Source organism: Curcuma longa, chromosome 1, assembly GCF_044706935.1.
Source record: "Curcuma longa cultivar G26 ecotype Majalengka, Jawa Barat chromosome 1, ITB_CL_G26_1.1, whole genome shotgun sequence".
Classification (NCBI taxonomy): domain Eukaryota; kingdom Viridiplantae; phylum Streptophyta; class Magnoliopsida; order Zingiberales; family Zingiberaceae; genus Curcuma; species Curcuma longa.
The window spans coordinates 17,252,561-17,270,267 of record NC_133861.1 but is presented as its reverse complement, the minus strand read 5'-3'; the positions used below and the strand labels follow the sequence as shown (position 1 = coordinate 17,270,267).

At 38.4% G+C, this 17,707-nt stretch overlaps 4 protein-coding genes and 2 pseudogenes across 4 annotated transcripts; 3 read left to right on the top strand and 3 right to left on the bottom strand.

The window, feature by feature from the left end:
* Positions 1–1,424: 1,424 nt before the first annotated feature.
* LOC141825144 (uncharacterized) lies at positions 1,425–2,072 on the top strand. Its single transcript, XM_074712535.1, has 2 exons — positions 1,425–1,685; positions 1,812–2,072. The coding sequence occupies exons 1-2, from the start codon at positions 1,425–1,427 to the stop codon at positions 2,070–2,072; spliced, it is 522 nt and encodes a 173-aa protein (XP_074568636.1).
* Positions 2,073–2,383: 311 nt separating this feature from the next.
* On the top strand, positions 2,384–2,466 carry LOC141814717 (small nucleolar RNA snoR114; annotated as a pseudogene).
* Positions 2,467–2,908: 442 nt separating this feature from the next.
* On the top strand, positions 2,909–4,827 carry LOC141843135 (small ribosomal subunit protein eS12-like). The gene is made up of 4 exons (XM_074731174.1): positions 2,909–3,019; positions 3,926–4,205; positions 4,428–4,493; positions 4,592–4,827. Exons 1-4 carry the CDS (start codon positions 3,012–3,014, stop codon positions 4,649–4,651), a joined length of 414 nt encoding a protein of 137 aa, XP_074587275.1. The 5' UTR covers positions 2,909–3,011; the 3' UTR covers positions 4,652–4,827.
* A 686-nt stretch (positions 4,828–5,513) lies between these two features.
* LOC141843126 (accelerated cell death 11-like) lies at positions 5,514–9,244 on the bottom strand. The gene is made up of 4 exons (XM_074731163.1): positions 9,029–9,244; positions 7,627–7,799; positions 6,577–6,722; positions 5,514–5,791 (listed from the first exon to the last, which is right to left on the bottom strand). Exons 1-4 carry the CDS (start codon positions 9,209–9,211, stop codon positions 5,685–5,687), a joined length of 609 nt encoding a protein of 202 aa, XP_074587264.1. The 5' UTR covers positions 9,212–9,244; the 3' UTR covers positions 5,514–5,684.
* Positions 9,245–10,054: 810 nt separating this feature from the next.
* On the bottom strand, positions 10,055–14,889 carry LOC141834585 (BTB/POZ domain-containing protein At1g30440-like). Its single transcript, XM_074721904.1, has 4 exons — positions 14,287–14,889; positions 13,054–13,123; positions 11,324–12,511; positions 10,055–10,757 (listed from the first exon to the last, which is right to left on the bottom strand). Exons 1-4 carry the CDS (start codon positions 14,343–14,345, stop codon positions 10,251–10,253), a joined length of 1,824 nt encoding a protein of 607 aa, XP_074578005.1. The 5' UTR covers positions 14,346–14,889; the 3' UTR covers positions 10,055–10,250.
* A 1,515-nt stretch (positions 14,890–16,404) lies between these two features.
* Positions 16,405–16,803, bottom strand: LOC141838830 (glutaredoxin-C9-like; annotated as a pseudogene).
* Between the last annotated feature and the right edge of the window lie 904 nt (positions 16,804–17,707).

The following is a 17,707-nucleotide window of genomic DNA, read 5'->3' as shown; positions in this document are numbered from 1 at the left end:
AGGTGTCAAAAATAAAGTCCTACTCCCGACTCACACGACACCTCTATATTCAAACTATATCAATTCCTTTTTGGACTTTCTTTCTCAACTTAGTCAAATCTCTCAATCAATCACATCACCATCGCTAGAAAGTTATGGAACATGACAATCTGTCTTTCTTATCATGCCTAATGATGCGACTTTATGCTATTATGACAATGAGGGGACATTTCATACCGTAATAATCGCAACAAGATATTTTTCACACCCTAATAGGACATCTTATGACAAAATCTCATTGCATAATATTCTCTTTAATTAATGAAAGACATCTTCTTTGACAAAATCTCACTACATAGACATTCTTCTTAATTAATGATAAGACAAGTTACTATAATTCTCTCCTCTCCTTGTCTATATAACCTCCTTATTTTGCATGCACAAGTACGCAATCCCACAATCTACAATCTGCTTATAAGTTTCTTCTTCTTCTTCCTCCATGACTGACTTAGAGTGTCGGAGTAATCGAGCCAGGGGCACTCTAGCTTTCCTTTTGAATGTGTTGATGCTTGCATGTCCTGAAACTCATCCTCTTATTCTTCCTCACAAGGACAACCTTGATGCTACGTGGCTGATGACGAGTCCATGAGGTGATCTCTATTGGAACAAACCTGTTTTAAAAAAAATTATAGTCTGGCATATTTTTCATTTTAAATATATCCTACGCTATACTTTTATCTTTTAATCATTAAAATAATATAATAACCCAGAGTGATATTAACAAGTTGTAATATTTATATAAGTTATTTGGGTATTTTAATTCTATATTTCTTTCACAAAAATTGAAAACAAACATCGTAAAAAAACAACAAATATATATTTTGTCGCATTCACGCTCTGTTTTTGTCTCTGACTTGTACAGTCCGCTGCGCCGCCACCCTACTTTATATTCTCCCTTCTCATCCCCGTCATCTCCATCAAAATCCCCATCAGATCATCAAATCCCAACCCTTCATCTCCGAGCCCAAATCACTGCTCTCTCCTCCAGCATTTTGTCATCTTCCTCCTCCTCCTCTCCTTCCAAGCTCCAGCCATTTATTTTCTTCCAGAAAAAAATGATTCTTCCGTTTCTGATTCCAAGGTCTCCCACCACCAAGCTGTCCCCTGCACTCCTGCAGTGCAGTAGTAGCCCCTGAGGCCATAAATTACACCCACTTATCATGCAAACAAACCTCCTTCTACGGTCACCTACTCTCACCCAACTTTCTAATATTATCCTACCACAAATTAAACTGTACGTAATCAATAAAGTCCCAACAACTCCTTTAAGTTTATATGAAATGTTAACAATAATATCGAGCTTAAATTTGATGTACTGGCGATATAAATGGCAGCCATGAGCCATGGAATCATAGGGCAGTGCAGACTGCAGAGTAGTGAGAATTATGAGGAGCAGAGGAGGAGCGAAGAGCAGCGTCGGCGGAGAACAGGGGAAGGCGGAGAGGGAGAGGGAGAAGACGAAGCTGAGGGAACGACTGAGGCGGTCGATCACTTCCAAGATCATGGAGGGCCTCCGGAAGCACGGCGGCTACGACCTCCCTGGCCGCGCCGACATCAACGACGTCCTCCGCGCCCTCGCCGCCGAGGCCGGGTGGGTCGTCGAGCCCGACGGCACCACCTACCGCCGCCCCGCCGCCCAAAGTCGCGTGCGTATATATATATATTTTATAATGCAAATTTTCCTTGCAATTGATTTGTGTCTCATTGTTTTACATATGAAACATTCCTCATCAAGCAAAACCTTCTTCTCTTTACTTTTGTTTTGTGCGCAGGTGCCACCGGTCTCGACCGCCGTCGCTGGGGCGAGCAGCGGCGGAGGCGCCGGCAACAAAGGCATAGGGAGTTTTGCCGTCACTGCTCCTCCGCCGGCCGAGCAGGGCCAGCCTCTGTTCTCACTGCAGACGTACGAGTGCTGCGGCGCCGGAGCCGGGTTCCCAGACCTCCTCCTCATCGGAGGTGGCGCCGCTCCTGTCGCGGACGCGTGGCTGCCGGAGGCGTGGGCTTGGGGACAGGGCGCCCAGCAGAACGTCTGATGGGAGGTCGACGGTGGGTGATCGTGATTGATTGACGAAAGGCAGCTTTTGGTTTCTTTTTATGCCTTTTGGTCACTGTGCGGCTGGTGTGGTGCTTACCGAACGGTCAAACTAGTTATTTCGAACTATTTCATTGCTTTTTTTAGAAAAAAAATGTTTAGCGACTAACTCCGTGATTAGTTGATCATTAAAGAAAAACATTTCCAATTTTCTTCATCTGGAATTGGGCTTAGTTGGCTAGGTCGGTTGTTGAGATTCCCTGGTGATCTAGGGTTCGAAACTCGCCTGCCTGCCACATTTCCTTATACATTGAGCGATGATGAAATGTTCATGTGGAGACAGGGTCCTTCGCAACCGTCAGATCAATATGATGATGATATCAACGCCTGAGCTCATTTTTTGCTTTTTTAAGAAAAAGAAAACAACATAAATATAAAATTTGTCGACGTGTAACTGATAATTGAATTATAAAACAAACAAATTAAAAGAAGATGTACTTATAACATGCTCATTAGAGCTTAACTTAATTTTAGCTTCTCCAATTAGCGAGGTAATCACTATTTTTGCACTGCACGCATACACTGCACACACATAATTGAACCGCCGGTTGAATTGGAAAATTGAAATTAGATACTTTTCGAATAAGCCCATACATAATCAATATTGTAAAAAACACCAAATAAAAATTTTATTTTAAAACTTACCGATTACATAAGCTATTCCACCACTAGTACCACCCAATAAACCATCACGATCAAAAAGGCATTACATCGACGGTTGAGATGTGTTGTTTCTTTACTATATAAACAAACTCGTGGTCTATCAATCCGCCTGTTCCGACCTCAACCCTAACCCTCGAAGCGCTGCGCCGTCCTTCCTCCGTTCTTCTTCGTGTGTCCGGCGCTCGTCGGTTCCGACCCTTCAACTCCAACAAACAAAATGGCAGCGTAAGCGATCTTCTCCTCACTTTATATCGCTGCCGATGTTATTATCCATCTGATGCGCATAGTATGAGTATTGATGCTAATTAGTAATTTGATGTTCACGTGGTTACCTGCAATTTTGATTTTTGTCAAAGATGGGTTGTTAGGATTGTCGTAGATATGTATAATGAGGCCTGTAGATCAGTAAAGCTTGTTCTTTTATCACAATTTCCTTTTCTTTTTTTCTTGACAATAGTGTAGTTTTGGGGCCGTATGCTTTCCGAGTTTATTATATCAAGGATACTCAGTAGCAAATTATGAAAAGTAATTAAAAAAAAGGAGCTAATAATCTAATTGTAAAAAGTACAGACGATAATACATCTCCGTAGCTACAGTATGGAAATACTTGCAAATTGATTTTTTAAGGAATCTTGTAACGTTGTTGCTTCTTCATTTGAGATGCACTAATTTATCATCAAAAGCATGTACAGGGGTAGAGGATTTACACTTGACTGGGTTATTTTTCTTCCTTGGTGGTTGATGAAATTATGAAACTTAATGTGTCATATTAGTTTATGAATCGATAAATTTCAAAGTATCCCTCAGTCAACTTTTCATCAAGATATTGAAGCTGAATTACTTTAAACTGTATTTAATGGCAACGCCCTCAATGCCCTCAAGTCCTCATGACAAAGATATTTTTACTCAGGTTGACATCTAAAAGTTTTTGAAATAAAATTGAAGACAAGTTCACATAAAAGCATAATCAAAGTGTCACGTTTTTGTAATGATCAAATGCTATCCGCTATAAAGGTTAATTCCAAATGCAGATTATTTGGATCACTTGCGAAAGCCATTTTTTAAATCTTCCATTCTCATATGCATTTGCCTTGGACTTCTGCTGTTTCCTTAAATCATTTTATGTGGCAGCGATGATGCTGTTGTTGAATCTGCTCCAGTCCTTGGTGAACCAATGGATCTGATGACTGCTCTGCAGCTCGTGATGAAGAAATCTTTGGCCCACGATGGACTTATCCGTGGTCTTCGTGAGGCTGCTAAGGCAATTGAGAAACATGCAGCACAACTTTGCATTCTGGCAGAGGATTGCAACCAGGCTGACTATGTCAAGCTGGTCAAGGCACTGTGTGCTGAGCACAACGTACACTTGGTGACTGTGCCAAGTGCTAAATCTCTCGGCGAGTGGGCTGGGGTTAGTTGATTTTTTTTTTTTAATTTTAATTCTGCTTTCCTGATCTATCTCTATATTTACATCAACGCTTATTGCTGGCAAAGAGTTGAGATATAACATAAACAAAACCATTTGGTTTGCAAAATGTCATATACTTCTTCTTTTCATGTATAATAGTCTTTGGAGTTTGCTCTAAAATTTAGTTCGTATTTATGTTCTTTTATTGGATTCAATCTTTTGCAGCTTTGCAAGATTGATTCAGAGGGCAAGGCAAGGAAAGTGGTGGGCTGCTCTTGTATTGTCGTCAGGGTAATGAAGCAGTATTCTTAGATCTTTGCAGTTACGATTTGCTCATACCACTCAGGATTAAGGTTTGCAGCTAATCTCCTCTCCAAACTTGTTTGCAGGATTACGGTGAGGAGTCGGAGGGCCTTCACGTTGTTCAGGAATATGTCAAGTCACACTGAGCTTGGAAGTTTTTTATTTTGGTTCATTAAGATGTCATAAGAACTTGCTGTTATGACCATTCAAATATGTCGCATTTTGAAGTTTGAAAATTTTCCTACTTATTCTCGTCGACCAAAATTATCTCCTTTGGAATTCTGTTATAGCAAATGAAATTGCCTCTTCATTATTGCTGCAACCAGGACTATCGTACTAGCATTGAGTTGGATTTTATTGAAGCTTACAATTGTAGAATCCTTCAGGATTGTTTTTGGTTGCAGAATTTGACCTTTGGAGTGTTTTTCTTTTTGTTCTTTTGTTATTGATTTTGCTAAAATGTTTCTTATTGAATTGTATTCTAAATTGCTGTGATGTTTGTTATTGAGTCTTAATAAAAATTAAAGTTAACCGATTATGGAATTAAGTAGCTCATACGTGCTATTTACTATGAACTTGTGTAAAAGATGCTGTAAATTTGTACTCGAATCATTTTAAGTCGTGCCAACTATAATTATTTAATAACTATTAGAGCCTTATTATATATGAGAAGATGTATTAAACAATTATGAACGATCTAAGTATAAATTTCAAGTTTAATACCATTTGTCAATTTTTATACAATATTTATATATTATCTTTTCGAATATGTCAAATCAAATGGTTAATTTGATCGACAATGATCTTCAAGCATTGAATAGCGAGATTCACACCAGTACAAATATTTCTATGTTACAAACATCGTATATATATTGATCTCATTAGATCAATTACGTATCTTGTTTTGAATAACATCTTGTGTTGAGCCATTAAAAAAATGAACACACATATAGAGTTAAAAAAAAAATCCAGTAAGGCTATGTTAAGCAAGCCTTAACAAATTAAAATCTAATGCAACCAGGTTTGCAGCGTGCAATTCATTCCTTGGGTAATAATATTTTTACATCAAATCTAATAATGTCGTTATTCATTGTATATGCACGTTTGAGGCATATGAGTTAACATGGATTTTGCTAAACTCCCATTATTAAATTGAGAGGCTAATTGCCTTATCTTTGCTCACCAATCTATGCCCAATTGCCTAATGTTGAATAGGTCTTCAATAGAGTTGATGACAAGACCAGAACATCTGATGTAAGTCTGCATATAAGTCCTCGCAGATGCTTCTGTATTCATCGAACAACTTGTCAGTAAAAATGTTTCTGCATTTGATTCTGAATGCAAGCTAACATACTGTATGCTAATTTTAAATAGGTTTAAGCTCTCCATGTCAAGCAAATGTTTCAGTGATATGAGATAAACTATATAGAATAAGTAGGTATCCGACACAAGTTTATGTACTAATAAATAGAGAATGCCAAAGGGAAGTAGAACATTTAGAAGATGCAATATAATTTTGATATCCTCAAAACATAAAACAAACAAACTACTGGCACAGACAAATAGTTAAGCATGTAAATATCATTTTGTCAACCAATTCGTGAAAACAATGTCTTTTGAACTAATCAAATATTTCGTTGATGCTTTTATGCTGTTAAAGCACATAAACAAGGATAATACATTAAAACTGTTAAAACTATTTTATCCATTTGCTATGCCATGGAGAAGAGAAAAAAATGATTTCTCATTTGTAAGAATACCCTGATGAATAATTTGAAGTGATAAGATTAAGATTTCAGTTGTCCTGATAGAACTTTATCTTTACTCCTCAGCACTGACTCTTCTTTAAATTACTCTTTGTATAATCTTTAAGTTGTGAGTCAATTGCCATTAGCAGAAACATGTTGTAAGAATGGGATAAAACGTAAAACAAAGGAAATTAATAGTTATTTTTTTCACATGTGTGGGGATTACATAATTCTCATTTTGGTGTCGATTCAACTATACTAAAAAATGTTACTGTATGTGCAATATTAACAACCGTGTTCAAATTTCAGAAGCAGAACCTCACCGTCTTCATTTAGCTTCCTCAATAGCTGTGCTTTTGAAGGAAGGGTATACATTCCGGCGGCCACTGCTTTCCTTATTGCCCAGCCATGGTGAGGAGCAAATACCTTTGCATAGGCTACTGATGCTGGATCCCTCAAGGAATTTCCACTGTGACACAGAAGAAAACGATCAAAGAGAATTAGTGCACTTAATCTCATGACCTGGAACAATATAAGACAGCAAACCACAAAGAAGATACCAAGACTGTGAACATGAATGTAAATTCTATATAGTAGAATTGAAAAGGAAGAAGACTGCAAAGGTTTTTCTTGTTTTATGGTAACTGAAGTTTGTATAACAACTCAGCAAATTCATTTCAATTTTATGACAGATAGAAGGCATTTTATAAGAATTTCAGATGTAGCAGACACATTAAATATTAAATGTTAACAAAGCCTCTGGCGTGGAAGTCTATCTTATCACTTCTAAAGCCAGCAGATATGAGGTACTGAGCTCCATAAGCAGCCAAGATGCCCTGAGAAACACCTTCAAAATGACGATATGACATAGGCATACTGAATAGAAAGGAATGATTTCAGTGTCTAGAGAAGATTAATCTTTAATGCTCAAATATAATAGCATGAATTTCTTAATTTTACAACTAGAAACAAATATAACCACCTTTTAATTGTCTAATCACATTTGAAACCAAGAAATATTTTAGGTAAGTTCAGAACCTCAAACATTTTATTAAAAGTATCAGGTGACTAATTACCAGTTCTTATAACAACTTTATGACGGATAAATAATCAACCCGTTATAAAACAAATTTCATCATATATAATATATTTTTAACTGCATTGTAAGCATGGCATAGGTTGGATGCTTAAATCAGTAATGGATTTGAATCATCCTTGTAGGATGGTGAAAACCTGAAAGTTCCCCCTCTCTCAGGATCGTGGTTTTTATGAAGCTTATCCATGTTATGTACTAAAGCTTAAATTTGCTATCATATTAGAGAATGTTTAGCATGCACTTAGCAAATGGAAATAAAAAGGAGTAGGCATCATACTCTTCTTGAAGAATTTGCTCAAACAACACCTTAACCATGTCAAGCCCACGCTTCACTCGAAGTAGATTACGGGAATGGCTCCCACCACGTTTAACGCAATCCTGTTGAATATCTATTTCAAGCAAATTGTTCAATGTTGAGATAGATTTTGATGCCTTTGACAGATCTTCAACCTATGCTCAGGAACCACAAGAGAAAGGTCAAATATGAGGAAGGCAACATTACAAATATGACTTAAGCACGGTCAAGGTATTAAAAGGCAATTTCAGACAGTAAACAAAAGAGAAGTGAATTAAATTAAAACTGATTAATATTTGAAACCAAGAAGGCAAAAAAATATATGATATAACAAGAAAACACATAGAAACGCTGAAAATTTTCATAAGAAAACAAAAGCTTCAATAAACAACACACGTACCTAGTTTATTAACGAGTGGTGATACACAACATGAAATCGTAGCATGACACTCACATTGGCGAGTGCAATTGTGATGTCAAAAGTATCATTTCTCTTTATTAACAAGAACCAACAAAATTTTTTTTTTATAAGAAAAAAAAAATCCTTAGACCTGCCTGGGCTGCCCACACGATCCTCTTGGGTTCTTTTTAAAAGGGTTGCCTAGCCACTACACGGAGAAAGGTGTGTAGTGTGTGAAAAACCAAATATTTGGGACACTATTTTGTCCCAAATTTGCTTTAAAAATTGTACAAATGAAATTTAGAAAATTCAATCTGATGCACACTATAAATTCAAGGAGTACAACACCAGAGACTGTACTTGACAACGCTTGCCATGAACGCTTTCCTAAAGACTCCAAAAGACTTCATGCTTGCTTCTCTAGCCCCTTTAAAATTGTGAGGAAAATTGGTGTCAATTTATACATTATTGGCTTACTTGTTAACCGATACTTCAGCATATCGTCCCAATGGTCTTGCACTCGAAACTAACAGATAAATGTTTAATCTCATTTTGCTAGAAAAAATAGAAAAGAAAAGGAAAAAATCACCTTGCTGTGCTAGATAAGTTAGGCCTGACATCATTTTAACTGAACAACTTATGCTAGCGCTCAACCAACTAAAAGATCACAACTTCACGGAAAGTTATTATACAAATACAATTTCTTTCTATACCATTGACCTCCTTTTAGCTACAGATCGTTAAGATGGTCCGCTGCCTCCGCTCACTCTCGTGGCCCATGGTTTAAAGTTCCCAAAACGCAAAGATCGTATCCTCAAGACGAAGACTCACAACGACCAATCAGTTTGCTAACAAATTTAAAGTATATGCGAGAAAAAAACATTCTTTCGGTAGGAACATAATCGTTTGAAAAACCAAAGATTGCCCAAAACCAATTCAAATGCAGGGATATCTACCAAACTGTAAGGGCGAAGGGGAAAATACCTTGGCAACATAATCCATCTCCGCAAACTTGAACGCGACTCCTAGACATCTGAAGAGGACGGATACTTGGGAGCAGGCCCGGGAGAAGGCATCGACCTCCATGGGCGCCGTCTGGGAGCTAGCGGCCAAGCCCTCAAACGCCTCCGCAATTCGCCTCAAGGGCTTCTCCCTTCCTCCCTCCATATCTCCCTTCTCTCTCCGCCGTCTTCCGATCCAACTTTTCCAGGAACAAGCAATCGAAAAACTCGAAAAGTAAGTCGAGAAAAATTGAGAAATTATCAGCATAGCCCTTAAGGTTTATTAATTTGTATAAGATACTCCCTGAAGTTTCATTAATATGAAATACTTTTAATATTTTTTTCCTGTCAAAATACCTACTTTTAAAATTAAAATATTAAAATCATTTTCATATGAATAAAATTTTAGAAGTATTTAAAGAAATACATTTTGAGGGGCCTTGAAAATCAGCAATCTAGAAGATAAATAACTAAAAAATTAATATGAAAAGTTAGTAGCCTGGCTCGTAGATTTCTGCAATCTACATAATTAATCTTTTGACTTCATAATATGGATTCTAGACTTCTATAAAATTATCTTTTCCATATTTTCATAATTATTTTTTTAATAATCTAGATATTTAATTTTTGACCCGATTAATATAAAAAAAATTTATTGACTATCAAAATAAATTTAAAAAATACTTACACCATGCACTCAGGGGTATCAGAAGGTAACCTTCCATGCAATTTCGAATGACAATGATTATATTTATTTTGACAAAGATTTTGACACTTTTTCAGAAGGTAACCTTCCATGCAATTTCAAATGACAATGATTATATTTATTTTGACAAAGATTTTGACACTTATTCTTGAAACGAACAGAATTTGTGTATAATTCTTGAAAGCATTCAAATCAAAAGGAGAAAAGATACTGCTCAAAACAAATGGAGTTGAGCTAAATACTCGGATTCATATCTAAGTTTTTTCTCATCTATATAAGCTTGATTGAAACATGTGGCAAGACAAGAACCAAAAAGGGAGGAAAGGAAGAAACTAATGACGATCAAGAACACCATGATCTAACAACCATATTTCAAGCGTCAAAGTGCAAGCTTGATAAGAATTTCCTCAAGATTAAAGTATATAAACAACATTCTGAAACATAGAACTGAAGCTCGAGCATCAGGAGATGGCTGTTGCATTTGTTCTGCAATCATGGTTTACAACTCGTGAGCATCTTTGGCACTCTTAACCTTCTGTTTCTCGCTTACGGAATTCCCCAGTGCGCTGCATATCTGCAACCTGCTCTTTAGGCCAAACTTCTTTCGCATGTTGATCCATCCACTTTTTCCCCGACCCAACTTTTCGATCTCTTCCTTCATGCTGGTGCACTCTTTTTCAAGCTCAGACACTCTCATCCTCATGCTATCCATGCCAACCTTCAAGACCCGGTTCTCCTTGATGGTGGTCATCCATCCTCCAGCTTCACCTGAACAACCAATTCCACCTCGCAATGGCCGTGAACCATCAAGGTTGTCAGCCACAAGCAAGCATCCAGCAACTGAAGTCCTTAGTTGGAGCTGCTCAAAGAAGAGGACTTGAACAATTACTCGCAGAGGAAGTCGCTCGTTCTGTGCAGCATGAGTGCAAGCTTCAAGGGAGAGCTTCTGACAGTCCATCAGCCGGCACAGTTGTTCCCTCTCGGATTCTGAGAGCCAAGGGTGTGCCTGATAGCAACGTATGGACTAGTTTTAACAAATCAAAGACAGCTGATGCCCAATTTTTTTATGAACAACAAAGAAAAAGAACAAGCTGTACGTGACCTATTTAGGTTTGTTAGCTAGTGAACTTTGTACATGCTTCATATCTTTGATAATTAAGGTTACATCTTCCATAATTCCATGGCCATTTAGATATCTTTTAATTGTGTTAACTATTCTTGGTCTCCTCCCACTATTAATTATGATTGATCAAAAGTTGATTGAGTTTGGAATTTATGATTCCCTTATTGTATCATCCTCTGGGACTTCTTATTTGCCTGTTCAGTATAACCATTTGGTTTTGTCTCGTCCTTTCTAGTAATTGTAAACACACCACCTAAACCTTATCATCTTTTCTCAGGCTAACCCATCATATGCAACTTGTCTTGACTTCCATACACTGCTAAAACTGAAGCAACAAAGCAAGGGGAAATGTAGTGGAAGAAACCTTTTGTGCAATTACCTAATATATTAGCTAGTAGCATAGAATTTATATGAACCAATCAATTGGTGTGTCATGCTTGAACACGTACCTTTATGTATATATCAATAGCGCGGTATAGTCCATCATCCAAAGGTCGGGCATAATCAGGTATAGCAGTGGCTAAGGATTGGAATTTTGGAAGCTTTAAGTTGATATCCGGTGCAATCTCTGCTAGAAACCCATCAATTAGCTTGGCAACAGCAGTAATTGGCATCAAAGAAGGAGACGCAATTGACTGCCCATTACTGACAGAACCAGGGGAGGCTGCTGCAGTAGCTTGATCCATGGCTAAGAAATACTCCAGCATTCGTTGGATGCAATCAACATTGTACAGGGACTCCATGGAATATGCAAAAGTAGGGAAAAGTAGGTCTTCCAGCTCGGCCTGGTCTAGTTGCGTGCCTATTCTTTTCTCCAAGTTAGAAATGCATGTTGGGCTAGCTTTTAGAATTATGGCAGTGCGGAGAAGACCGATCAAAGTCTTTGTCGATGCTACACCCTTGTCAATAGGCAACAAGCTATCAATCTCTTCAAGGAGATGCCTCTGTTCTTCATCCGGAGCATTTTTCAAAGTTCCATGTGCCACATTCGGTCGCCTATCTAATCCAGGCAGATACTGTTTGGCATAGCAAATCAGAGAGCCTGCAATAGTTTCATGTTTTAGACCTCTAGATTTCATAGCAGAGATCAACCTTTTATACAAGGGGAAACTCAAAGAACAGACATCCTCGTACCACCAATCTGAGCTGCAAATTCTAGGTCTAGCTCCTGTGCTTATGCCATTCCATAAAACACTGCCTCCAGGACTTTGCATGGCATCATGATCCATTGGCCAACCAAATAGATTTGGATCTGTACATGCTTTTACAGCTAAAGATTCTATGCATTTCTTAATAATCTGAAGGTTTTCAGCGTGAGGAAGAAGATCATCACATGTTTCAAGTGCTTTGACTGAATCTTTCCAGCTGTGAAGCACATCTTGATCAATGAAGGTCTCTGTCTGAGCAATCAAGTTTCCTTCTGCTATTTCTTCGGTCATTTCTAGGTGCTCGGCAGCACAGCGCAGGCAAACAACGTTTGAGGAAGTGAGCTCTATCTTAACACCATAACAGAACTTAGCCACAAGTTCAAATGCTTGTGCACCACCAGGAACATCAGCCAGTCTTATCACAGTATCCTCTTCATCAGAGTTCTTAATTAGCCTTTCCAAAAGGCTACTTTTTGATAACAAGGGAAACTGCAAGAAGTACATGAATTATTTTTATAGCAAAAGGAATTTGCCTATTCTCGCAAACTGACTCAAAACCATGAAATCTAGCATGGATAGCAAAATTGATCATTATTCCATACACTATAACATTCAAAATAAATCTGTTTAAAGCCTTCAATAAGGTATTTAGAGAGCCTAAAATGGTAAGTAATCTGAATAATCCACATTGCTTGAGAGGCTAGGCCATGATTATATGAATGCCATGACCTGAACCTTAAACAATGACCAGTAGAATTCAGAGTTGCAGAAGAAAAGTAGTTACACCTTCAAATGGTTGCAACAATGTATCACATGCAAAACAAGTGAAATTGTAGGACTATTCAAATCAAACCTTGGCTGATGCTAATCAATGGGGAAAAAACTACAACTATATCAAAGCTTTAAAAAAAACATTCCCACTTCAATTGACTTAAGCTAATAGTATGATTGAGGAATGCAAAAGATATCAATGAACATGACTAACTGGTACAAGCCAATTTCAAGATAAAATTCTGAGTCAGTGCCCTCGCCTTGTGGAGATGGAAGGTCATTTCTTCAACTTCGACAATAACATCACTAGGAAGTCCTGTTGTGCAAAACCTGAAAAATACAAATACATAATTTTGATGTCTTATTTCCTTATTCAGGTACAGGGCCTCTTGAAAAATTAAGTGGGGAAAAAGTGAATACACATGATTATATTGCAGTGGAGAACCTTACAGTAGAAATAAAATAAAGAAACCAATATCAACCATCTGCAACGTCTCAACAATGATGTGGCCAACATAATTGGTTATGTTTCAAATGTACCCAACATAAATATCAGAAAACTATCTTGCACATCCATAATGAGTGATGTAGTTACAAGGACAATCATTGCATCTACTGAATGGCCACTACGCAAATATTCAACTTTTAGCTTTCCAATTCTGAACTGAATCATCTTCAAGTCAGTAACAGCATGCATGCTAGCTGTTTCATTCTCTCAAACATAGTAGTCGATACTAATTAACACATATCTTGCTCATGCAATTGTGGCTAATATAATCATATGTGAGAACTTTGTTGCCCGTCCAATGATTAGAAAAGAAAAACTATGACAAAATGAGAAGCAGGAAACTCAACAGGAAAAGCATGCTAGCTGTTTCATTCCTCAAACATAGTAGTCGATACTAATTAACACATATCTTGCTCATGCAATTGTGGCTAATATAAATACGTGAGAACTTTGTTGCCCGTCCAATGATTAGAAAAGAAAAACTAACAAAATGAGAAGCAGGAAACTCAACAGGAAAATTCTGAACTAAGTCCCACATCCAGTAAAATGAATTTGCAGAAAACCAGCAATGACATTCATTGATTAGACAATATGGTCTGATTAAGGAGGATGTAAGAGTGCTATTATTCTAGACAATAACACAAAACAGATACTTCGTAGAGATTTCTGCTAAAAAACTTCATGGAGATGTAATAGATCAGAGTAAAATCTTTTCCAAGGCAGGACACTTTTTGGCCGCCAAAATTATATATGTCATCAATATCATAAACCATATTAGTTCTTGAAAACAGAACCAGAAAGTAGGGTGGAGATGTAAATCTCATAAGACATTACCCAAACATACCCAAAAAAAAACAAAGGGCAGATCTGAACTACTTAATTCCTGCAGCCTAGAAAAGAAACAGGTCTAAGATCTCCAGTTATTACAGAAGTAGATTTCCAGTTAACATCAACAAACGAAGTAAAAGAATAAAATGAACCATACCAGGCTTGCCCTTGTTGGTGGAAGGCATCAGGTTTTGATCCCAGTTTCATGCATGCCATCTTGGACGTCCTAAGCGACGAAAGCTCACAACAAAGACTCTGAAACAGAGTCAAGTAGAAACCAAGAGTCCCCCAGCCACCAGTTTGATTTTACAGTGTCTTGGTTGATGTTAAGCCAATCTGCTAATATTGCTAACAAAATCGACAAATCTACAGAACACCTAAAGAAACAGGCTAAGTAGGAAAAATCTTTGCATCTTGGTTTCCGAATGCAGTAGCAGACATCCAAAAACTCTCAAGCAACCGGAACGCTGTGTGAGTCATCGCCCATCTATCCAACTTTAGACTCCTCTCATCTGTGCAACCCTAAAAAGGCCTCACCTGAAGCAATGTCAATGGCATTCTCCTAAAACCCACAGATCTGATCCCCAACTCCAACCCTAGTTAAAAATGGGGATCTGAAATAGCAATAGAAGATTAAAAAACAAATCTTTGATCCGGAATCAAAGTCGCAGCCCCACGGTAACCTCAGTAAATCCCAGAAGAACTAGCAACCAGTCCACCATTCTGATCCAATCCTAACAGAATGAATGGCAAGGCTCTCCAAAAGGGCAAATGCGAAAAGATTTTTGTGCATTTCCAAATTAGCCATGGGAGGGGACCAAGAGCGCCTCAATTTTCCGAATTGCGGTGACAATGTCAAAATTCACAAGCCAAAGTGAAGACAAAAAGGAAAATGAAACAGGGGCAGATCAACAGTGGTGGGGATGCAGATCCGAGAGATATGAGAAATATTTGATGAACAAGCTTTGCTTTGGGTGCATGGAGCTGCCAGATTCCCTGAATGGGAACAGGTTGTATAAAGCGATTTAAGACCTGGCGAGCACTGGTCTGGAGCAGGAACTTCCATGATATTTTCGTTCTGGTACCGGTGCCAGTTCTCCAGTCTTCACAGCAAATGCATGTGATGCTTAATATGGAATTGTGTATTTTAAAATGACCTTAAGATTTGAATTCCTTTTTTGACGAAAAACAATATTTTATTAACATCAAAATGTCTTCACTATTAGGTTATGCGATGATAAAGAATTTTTTATTAAAAAAAATAATATTTTAAATATTTATCGTTTACTTTTCGACGTTACGTGGAGACAAAAGGAATAGTGTGTTTCCAAGGTCCCACGATAGTAATTATTGTTCCACAAATAAGAATTTATTTTAACACCCAAAATGTTATTTATTACGCATCCAAGGTCCATGCCATTTAATGGTTCGTTGTCAGCTTCTACATAAATGAGTTTTGTGTCGTTATTAGGGTAATACGTTAAAGACCTTTTATCAAAGGTTAAAAACGCTCATATCTTTCTTTTCTTTTCTTTTCTCGAATGTTTAGATTGATTTTTGAATGCCTAAATGTGAAGTTTGTGAAGAGTTATTGATCTTAATCTTTATTTTAGAACTGAAAAGTTTATCGAATAGTTTTTTTTTCTGAAAGAAAACAAAATCTGAGAGCATAACGAGTGCATTACATTACAGCATTTTCAAAGTTTCAGACGGTAAGCACAGATCTGAGTAGCTGAAAGGGGACCGATCGAAGTAGCAGCCATAATTTGATGTACAGATTCAAAAGTTCCAAAACGTGAAGAGGATAAATGTCGATACACGTTTTTTGTACTGATCTTTGAACTCTCTGACATATTCGTGAGCATGAAATTAAATTGGAGGCATCTGCATTCCTGAAAAAAAAAGAAAAATCACTTGAAGATAAACCAGAATATGATGTAAAATATGTGAATTACATCACTCATCTTTCCATAATTCTTCATTTCCGCCATGCATGTTTGGCTTTACTGCTTTAATCTTAATATTCTCTATCAAGAAAAAAGGTTTATGATGCTAAGAATCATTCTTTTGTAACTGTTATATCAGCGAAAGATTAGAAGAACTTAGATTGGAAAAAATCCAATGCATAATTCAGTGTTTTTTTTAGTATGGAATATATAGTAGTTGCAGTCGAGAACTCTTCTGATTAATTTCCGTAAGTTTCCGGATTGAAGTTTCTGTGATGCTTAATTAGTAATGTACAGAGATAATAAGGCAGTCGAAAGCATCGTATAAATCAAAGCCAGAGAGCACCGGCTTGCTTGAGGAGAAGCACGAGGGAGCCATTGATATGGCACGACACATCACTTCCTCCACCCCGCCCAGCAGCTTCCCGCCGACGAACACGGCCGGCCACCCCGGCGGAATTGGCGGAGGACGCGAAGTGGTCGGTAACGCCAACCCTCGGCGAGGAGCTAGTACAGCCTGGATCTCGCCGCCGCCGACAGCCTTGTCGTCGTCGAGCACTCGTAGACGGTGGGACCCACGCCCATCCCCAGCAGCAACCGCTTCACCGCGTAGCACATGCAGCAGCCGGTCACGTACGCTGAACGCCACTACAGCGTTCCTGCTAGCTGGCCATCTTGGCCACCCGCTCCAACGGCCTCCCGGCCGCCTCTCCCTCCGCCATCCTCATCGTCGCACTCGATCTTTTTGATTATGGTATAATTTAAATTAATTAGCCTTTATCTTCTTCCAAGTAAATTAATTGAACATTCAGACTTGAGTACTTGCTAGATATATAGAGGGAGGGGAAGGTGAGAAAAGGATGAGTGATTCGTCAGGCGAAGCTCTGCGCAGGCATGCAATGGCGCCGGCGCGGCTACTGAACCCCGGCAAACTCTGACCTCGTACGGGGGAATAAACGGAAGGGGCACAAGGAAAAAAAGCAAGGGAAACCTCCCTGACGGAAGGATAACTGACAGCCCGACATCTAACGTCCTTCTCCGCCGCCGTTTGACCCTCCACCTCCCTCTCCCTCTCGCCGCTTCACGGTTTTCTGTCTTCAGCTTTAGGAATCACTTCATTTCGTTAAATTTTTCGCGAAACATTCACAATCGCCAAAGTATTCAATTTTTCTTCCTATAATTATTGATTCGGTTGTTCATCAGGATCATGCGGGTTGATCATTCCGATCCGCCGTATACCTCCTCACGCGGTTCGCCGCTCCCGATCCGGCGATCGGAATCGTATTCGACGGTGCAGTCGCCTGATCATTCTTGGGAAGTGAGCCAGGCGCGCAAATAGCGTTGCAACTTCAAGTGGAGGCAGTCCGCGCTGCAGAGTCGATTTGGATTGAAGACTGAATAGGAATAATTAGCTGCAGCCTGCAGCTTAATTAACGATATGTTCATGGATAATTCATTAGTCTTGGAATGCAACGTCTAAACGCTAAAAAGGCCGGTTGTAACAGTTAACTACGTACCTTTTTGCGTTGAACATTGTCCCGCGTTTATTTGTTTCTACTTTCATTATTGTAGAACTTATGCGATGCCTTGTAAAATGTACAAGTTCATATACGTGAGTAAATTCTGATCTTC